Here is an 8,477-nt window from a genome sequence, read left to right as displayed (position 1 = left end):
TTTTAAGGCTTCTGTTACAGACAGCAGAGCCGTTTCGGTAGAGTGGCCGCTTTTGAACCCAGACTGATTTGGATCCAGAAGGTTGTTCTGTGAAAGGAAGTCAGAGACCTGTTTGGAGACTGCTCGTTCAATGCCTTTGGATAGGAAAGGCAGGAGTGAGACAGGGCGGTAGTTCTCGACTTGAGCAGGGTTGAGAGAAGCTTTCTTAAGTAACACACGCATTAGAGAGGGGGAGAAACAGCAGATCTGCGTACCTAACACACACACACACACAAGCACACATTAGAGAGGGGGAGAAACAGCTGATCTGCGTACCTAACGCACGCACGCACGCACGCACGCACGCACGCACGCACGCACGCTTTCTTAAGTAACACACGCATTAGAGAGGGGGAGAAACAGCAGATCTGCGTACCTAACACACACACACACACAAGCACACATTAGAGAGGGGGAGAAACAGCTGATCTGCGTACCTAACGCACGCACGCACGCACGCACGCACGCACGCACGCACGCACACACACACACACACACACACACACACACACACACACACACTAGAGAGGGCAGCCATGGCCTATTTGGCAGCCGTGGCCTACTAGTTAGGGCTTCAGACTTGTAACCGGAGGGTTGCCGGTTCGAACCCCGACCAGTAGGCCACGGCTGAAGTGCCCTTATACAAGGCACCTAAAGGCTCTGGTATGGTCGTGCGTCACATTTGCGCGTGTCCAAGACGTGCGTCATTTTTGCCGTGGACGTGAAGCATACTCCAATTTCTGCTGTCCTGAATGCGCATTAAATTGTTAAGGTTCGCGCCTGCGCACTACGGATTAACTGTGATACTCTGCCCCACCAACTGGGGGCGGTACGTCGAGCCTGAAAGTAGGACACAACCACCAAAGAAGCCTGAAACGCCTGAAGAAAAGAAGAATGTGGGATGTGCAAGCACTGAACGAAGGAAGAGCTGATGAAGGAAAAAGCACCACGAGTACGTTCGCCTGTCTGCTGGGAAGTTTGATAAGCTGGCCTTACGCATCGCTCCATTTATCATCCACCAGAACACACACAGCACACCTATTGGTATAGCTGAGAGACTAGCTTAGCCTACTTGCTTATTAGGCTACGTAGCCTATAGCTAAGTGACTCGGTGCTGCGAGGGCAGCAATATTGGTGCGATACAAAGTAAAGACATTTTTCTAAACACAGCATGGTAAGAAAGAGTTGTGCGTACAGATGTCCTCAATTAAATTTGTATTGAGTCTTCACACCTGCCAAAAACCTGTAAATATGACGTGTCAATAAAAGTTTTGAAGTAACTATTTGTGTTCATAATGTATAATGTCTCACTGTGATAATGGGTGTATTTAGGCCGAGAGGTAGCCTAGGTTATTCCTTCAATTATTATTATGATAATGCATTATCCGGTGTTGACAGGCGAGTTTCGAGATTTGAGTTCAGCATTGTTCAGGAGTAGGCTAGGTGATAATGATTGCACCTGGGAGAGGTAGGCTACATTCCCTTTATTATTATAATCACTATTGGTAACGCATTATATAAGGAACAGGCGAGAATGCATCTCGATCAGCAAGTGTTACTGGGTTTCCCCTGAGCGTTGTAGATAGATACCTTTATATGGCTCTGGGTTTCGCTATTTGATTTCAGCATCTAGCATTTCAGTGCTAGGCTACGCTCTTTTTTAAAAGATGCCTTTAATCCGAAGTCATGTCAGCTCTCTAGAACTATGCAGGGAGTAGGGCTGTCACTTTTTATTCGAACATGACGTGAAATATCCGTAGTCGAACTATACATAAACTATTCGATTTTTAGTGCTGTGTAGCGCATTTCTACAGTCTATGATTAGTTTTATTTTATTGTTTGCCATCTCATTCAGTGCTATATGATCCAGGGCTCATGACCAAATCAAGCCAATATAATAGCCAGAAGCCACAATGAGCCCATGCAGCCACCCTGTTTCGAAAATCAAAGGTGACGCACAGAACGGCCAGCAGACAGATAATTACGTCCCCAACTCATCTAAAATGTGGTGTCTTGAAATACTTTGGGTTCTACACCATAGATGGTAAAGTGACCGTTAAATATGTATCTGTATGTGCATATATGTATGTATGATACAATATGTATCTGTGGATTGTGGATTTAATCGGTCGAAGTTGACTCCGTGTCGTGGTGTCTCACGTAACTCAAAGCCAGGCCAGCTGAGGACAGGCGCTCTCTCTGCTCCATCGTCGTTATGGTAACCAAACAAGTCTTCTTCTGTCTAGGTTTCTTTGTAGGTTTAAGTGTTGTTCTTCTATGTGCTCCACCTACTGGAGGGGAGTGTTTACAGCAGTTCCGTTTCACACATGCGCAGTCTACGCGTCACTTTGACGCGCGGTCTTAAATTTCGGTCGACTCAAAGACGCGACGCATGCTGTAAAAATGACGCAATTCTCGTCACGCGCTCACCAGTGCCGCGTGAGCGGGACGCAGACGCGCGAGCGTACCATAGGCTTAACCCCTCACTGCTCCCCGGGCGCCGCTGTTGTTGCAGGCAGCTCACTGCGCCGGGATTAGTGTGTGCTTCACCTCACTGTGTGTTCACTGTGTGCTGAGTCTGTTTCACTAATTCTCGGATTGGGATAAATGCAGAGACCAAATTTCCCTCACGGGATCAAGAGTATATATACTTAAACAACTAATCTGTGTACCTAACACACAATTTAAAGTGTGTGCATATCACAGGGAGGAAGAGCCCACAGCATCAGCTTGAATTTCCCCTTGGGGATCAATAAAGTATCTATCTACCTATCTATCTATCCCCTTGGGTATCAATAAAGTATCTATCTATCTATCTATCTATCTATCTATCTATCTCTATCACAGCACTAAATCAGAAATGAGGGCAAACTGGCAGCAACATGGATTTAGGTTAGATCTTTTTTAGCGTTTTGTGGCTGGTAGAAACATATTTTGACGGACATGGAGGCTAGTTATGTGGTGGTTAAGGAGCAGTAGGCTAGTAATGAGGTGGTTAAGTAATGTGGTGGTTAAGGAGCAGTAGGCTACCTGACAGCAGTACACACACACACACATATATATATATATATATATATATATATACACTGCCTGCTCATTGGTGGGTGTAGTAAATGAGTATATAATCAAACAACAATATGATGAAAGTGTTTGAACGTTTTCAATGCTAGTGATCTGTCTCAGTTCCGGATTCTAAGACACTTGATTCTAACAGTCCCCACCTGCCTACACACTCTCACACACACACACACACACACACATACAGCTGCGCACACTAGGGAGCCAGGCCGACACGCCCACGGCGGGTCTTTCTGGTCACTCACCGACAGACACCTCCTGCGCGAAGGCCAGGGAGATGAGCACGAGCGGTAGTCCCACCGCGATGCACGTCACCATCTTATCCAGCGTGAGCTCCAAACGGATTCCTTTGTACCTCGCGGCTTCTGACGACTCTTTAAGCAGGAAGTCGGAGAAGACGTATTCGGTGGCTACGTGTGCGATAGCCATGTCTGACAGCTCGAGCTACTCCCGTTAGCGATGGTCCTCGGGACTGAAAGACAAACTTGTAGTTAAACTCGCACCATGCTTCACTCGACCACAGACACACCAGGACCACCGGCCAATATTCACAACACGCGCTCTTTGTTGTCTTCACTCCAACAATCACGCAACTTCCGGCTAGAATCAAAACCATCGGACTAACAGCCAATCAAAACACTGCTTCCGTGTGTGAGAAGAAAACGCTTCTAAATATTTTTCCTGATCCTTAACTTAATTAACTTGTTCTGTACTTCTGCAGAAACCTCAATGAACCTACCTCACATTACGGTCGCTAACTATCATAGAATAAAACGTCATTAATCCCACTCTATGATGAAAACAAAACGTCCTTAATGATGAATTGTGTCAGGAAAACAAACATAGAGCTCATAACCAGTAGCCACGCGAACAGAGGGCACGAGGACACGTCAGGGAGGTGCCCTGTAGTTTTTTCTTAGATGAAATATGGTTTTACAATCATACCTGAAATTGAAGTGGTTTTGCTGAAAAACGAGGTAGAAATTCAGATTTTCGCCACCAGGGCCCAGTGTTTCATTTCCACTTGAACATTTAAATACAAGTCAGTTACTTGCCCTATCTTGGCAGTGGCGAGTCGTAGGGAAATTTCTGAGGAAGCCAAGTGACGAATGTGTATTTATTTATTTGTTCATCTATTTATATTTATTTCGGGGGGGGGGTATACCGTTTGCACCATACTGTATATAACGACACAAAAGGCTACTGTGCCCATTGGTCAAATTTATGGTCATCTAATGTTGAACGTCAGAGTAATTACATTCAAAAACGTACCTGAATGATACACTACAATTTATAAAGGAACAAAGTTTAAAAAGAAAAACACAATATATCAGATGGATTAGACAAACAATTGACAAGGAAGTACAAGATTCGACAGACGCTTCTTTCCTAATAAACATAATGGGCTGCATTACATATTTCAGGCCACCAGATGGCGGCATGGCACTGCACTTCGGGCCTTTTTTAGATGTAAAAGCAAGTAGTGAAATGGCGTCATCTGGTGGCCGTGCAGCACAATAGCGCCATGATATATTTAATTTAACAGGAAATTACGGTATAAATCTTTGTCTGATATGTTGTGTTTTTCTTTATAAACTTTGTTCCTTCAAAAAAGCTGCAGCTACAGATCTCAATGACCTCACTGACACCATGGGCGGATTATGAACTTTCGGGCCCCTGGGCTCAGATGTATTAAGGGCCCCCCACTAATTGACGTATATGTGGGAGGGGGGATTTGGGGGTCCTCCCCCAGAAATTTTTTAATTTGTTTGATGTGATTTCCTGTATTTTGGTGCATTTTGGGGATGGCCAATACTAAATTCAATCAGATTTATAGCCTACATCCTGATGTGTTGATATTGAGGCAATGATTCCATGCAAAGGCTTGGGCTTCAGGGCCCCCTGACCCCTTAGGCCTGGGCCCGGTAGGCCCGTGCAGTAATCCATCCCTGACTGACACTGTAACATCATATATCAGTTTTTGCGAGGACATCTGTGTGCAAACTAAGACCTTCCACACATACAATAACAGCAAACCTGGGTTCACTCCTAATCTTAGGAAGCTATGCCAAGCCAAAGAGGAGGCCTACAGGAGTGGGGACTGGGACCTATATAAGCAGGCCAGGAACAAGCTGACAAAGGAGATCAGGGTAGTCAAAAGAAGCTACAGTGAGAAGCTAAAAACAGTCATCACACCCATTATCACACCCCTCACACACAATAGGTTTCCCCTCAACACCCAACCCCCACCCCCCCACCTGCATTTACAATCTGCAAGAAGGATGTGTGCCGGCTCTTTCAGAAGCAGAACACAAATAAGGCTCCAGGACCTGATGGTGTCCCCCTCTTGTCTGCGTGTCTGTGCTGAACAGCTGGCGCCAATCTTCACGCAGATCTTTAACCAATCCCTGGAGCTGTGTGAAGTGCCCTCCTGCTTCAAAAGCTCCACCATCATCCCAGTCCCCAAAAAGCCCTCCATCGCAGGATTAAATGACTACAGGCCCATTGCCCTGATGTCTGTGGTCATGAAATCCTTTGAAAGACTGGTGTTGAGCCATCTGAAGGACATAACAGGACCCCTGCTGGACCCACTGTTGTAGTCAAGTCACTATGCCTCAAGTCCGAGTCCTGGTTCGAGTCTCCAGTATTCAAGTCCGAGTCAAGTCCAAGTCATTAAAAAAAATCCAAGTCAAGTCCGAGTCGCGTCCACTACTCATCCCAGTCGAGTCGCTATTAAATGCAAACCTGACAACCTTCGGGGCATTCATGTCTCCAGGCATTTGGTGCCATTAAAGTTAACATCCGTTATTGTAGGAACATGGCGTGACGTGTGATGTATGACATGAAGCAGTAACACTCCATTGCACTCAGTGCCGGTTCAGTCCTCGATGGGGCAAAATCCTGCTAAGGGGCCCTCCCACCTGAACTTTGAGGGACAAAATGTTTTATATATTATCTGTCACCTCAGTGCTCCCAACACAATCATCCCACCCCATTTTGGATGTCTACGGAAGTTACCAAATATAGTGTTTTCCCCATAAAGGACCTTCACAGTTATAAATGGCCAGATGCTTGTTGTACATATCATATCCCCTTACAAAAAATAACTGCAGTTTTTTCGAAGTACAGTTCAGTTATAGTAGGCTACAGTCCAGTAGCCTAGTATTTGTATGTGTCCAAAATACTGCATTCCCTGCATAACAACTGTAGGCTAAATATATCCTCCAAAACTGCTGTTTTAATACTCAGAAATCTGCAGTTTGACACTTGAAGTAATGCAGTTATGTTTTTTTGTAAGGGTCTGGTTGTGCTAGTATAGTAGCCTACTGGCTGAGGCTGACTGTTCTTCACCTGTGTGTCTGTAGTAGGCTACTTGCCAAAGACATAGCTACTGAACTGGCTGTCCTGATTCCCTTCAATATTTTTTCAAAACAATAATTTTAATACTTCATATAGGCCTAATTTACGATATGCATCTATTGCCCCTGCAGCAAGGTTAGCCTACATTAGGCTACTTTCCATTTTGAATAGCCTACGTTCAGTTGTAGGCTATCTAAACCAACTAAAGCTTGACTGAAATATTGTAAACATTTACCTTTAAAATGTATGGGAAGAGTGAAATCATCGATTAGTTTCGACAGGTTCTCGCATGTTTCTGCTGAAAAACTGCTAGTTTAATCCTGAGCTGTACGTTTTCATGATTCATGAGCGCATTTAAAGATGAGTTTTTTTTTTTTTTTTAAATGTAGCCAGTCGCCCGGATTCAAAAAACAGGACATGCAACTTTGCGAAGTACCGTGACTGGGAAAGGCTGGCAAGCAAGCCGCAGACAGATCAGGGGATTCACTTCCCTGTTAGGTAGCAAGCCGCAGACAGATCAGGGGATTCACTTCCCTGTTAGGTAGTCTATCAACACATGCTGGAGACAAGTTTACCCGACTGCTGTTCCCGCTGTTCATTCTCGTGAAGTTTCTTCCGTTTTTCATGCCCTGAATGCTTCATGGCCGGTTTCATGTTCATCTTCCTAATGTATGAGGCACTGTCGCTATAACTGTACATGTCTGTCACTAACTCAAGGGGAGACGGGGGAGGGGGCCTTTATTAACTTGCGGGGCCCTACGCAACTTGCGTAGTGTGCGTATAGGAAGAAACCAGCCCTGATTGCACTAATATTAATACTAAAAATAATTTAGATGTTAAAATCCTATACCAAATAATATTCTAATGACATATTACAATCATAGCCTAATGACATTACACAAAAAGTCGAGTCCTCGTCTCAATTTCCGAGTCTGCATGGTCTGAATGTACGAGTCCGAGTCCAAGTTCGAGTCATTCAGTGCTCAAGTCCAAGTCAAGTCACGAGTCTCTAAATTTAGCTCATGACTCAGACTTGATTCCGAGTCCTGGACTTGAGTACTACAACACTGGCTGGACCCCCTGTAGTTTGCCTACAGGGCAAACAGGTCGGCGGATGATGCCGTCAATATGGGACTGCAATTCATCCTGCACCACCTCGACTCCCCAGGGACATATACAGGGGCGTTTCTAGACTTTAAGGACAACCTGGGCTTAGCCCGGCTGGACCGGATGTAAATGTAAAGATTAGTTGAGGATTTTTTTTTTTTTTAAGTATATTTTTTGGGCTTTTTGCCTTTATTCGGATAGGACAGTGAAGATAGACAGGAAGGAGTGGGAGAGAGAGATGGGGTGGGATTGGGACATGACCGCAGGTCGGATTCGAACCTGGGTCCCCGTGGGCACTTGGACCCGTACATGGTATGGGCGCTGTAGCCTGTTGCGCCACAGCACCCCACAGCACCCCCATATATATACAGTACATAAAATGTGTTATTATAGTAGACAACAGACTACATTAGACTGCCCAAATTATTTATTATTGAATTACTAGGTACATACACGTTTAAGTGTGAGGTTGCATGTAATGTATCATTAAGCAAATTGTTGATCTCCCTTCTCTCTCCATCATCTGACTGCTCTTTTGCTGTTTGATGCCAGAGATCTACCAAAAAGACAGTAACATGTTTGATGTTAAAATGGGATTGCACACACACAGAGAGAGAGAGAGAGAAAACAGATCATAATCACCTCTTGCTATTGTTTTCTGTTGTCCTTATCACTTAGCCTGACGAGCCAGACCCACATTAAAATGTAGGGTCTGGACACTCACCATTCGCAGTGCTCAGTCCGAGGGGCGGGATAATCGGTTGTCTTTCAAATTCCCTCTGCACGCAATAGGACAGCGGCAGCGCTATGAGTCCCATGCGTTTCCCACCGGCGGAGCTAGTTGGCTAGTTCAAACGCTTGCCAACTTAATAAAAGCTTAACTCGTGTCACAC

At 45.0% G+C, this 8,477-nt stretch overlaps 1 protein-coding gene across 4 annotated transcripts in view; it reads right to left on the bottom strand.

The window, feature by feature from the left end:
* The window catches only part of LOC143122190 (pannexin-1-like), a 20,641-nt gene extending 13,743 nt beyond the window's left edge, over positions 1 to 6,898 (bottom strand). For 2 of the 4 annotated variants that reach the window (XM_076283045.1, XM_076283048.1), the window contains exon 1: positions 3,363 to 5,321. In XM_076283045.1, coding sequence (XP_076139160.1) covers positions 3,363 to 3,546 — 184 coding nt within the window. In that variant the 5' untranslated portion in view covers positions 3,547 to 5,321. Of the gene's footprint in view, positions 1 to 3,362; positions 5,322 to 5,447; positions 6,044 to 6,712 lie in introns of those variants that run through there. The other 2 variants (XM_076283047.1, XM_076283046.1) reach the window with 2 other exon arrangements.
* Between the last annotated feature and the right edge of the window lie 1,579 nt (positions 6,899 to 8,477).

The sequence above is a fragment of the Alosa pseudoharengus genome, unplaced genomic scaffold (genome assembly GCF_046254945.1).
Source record: "Alosa pseudoharengus isolate Yale_2024_CS ecotype anadromous, Long Island Sound unplaced genomic scaffold, YU_APseudo_1.1 YU_APseudo_1.1_scf_13, whole genome shotgun sequence".
Classification (NCBI taxonomy): domain Eukaryota; kingdom Metazoa; phylum Chordata; class Actinopteri; order Clupeiformes; family Clupeidae; genus Alosa; species Alosa pseudoharengus.
This window is presented reverse-complemented; position numbering and strand designations above follow the sequence as displayed.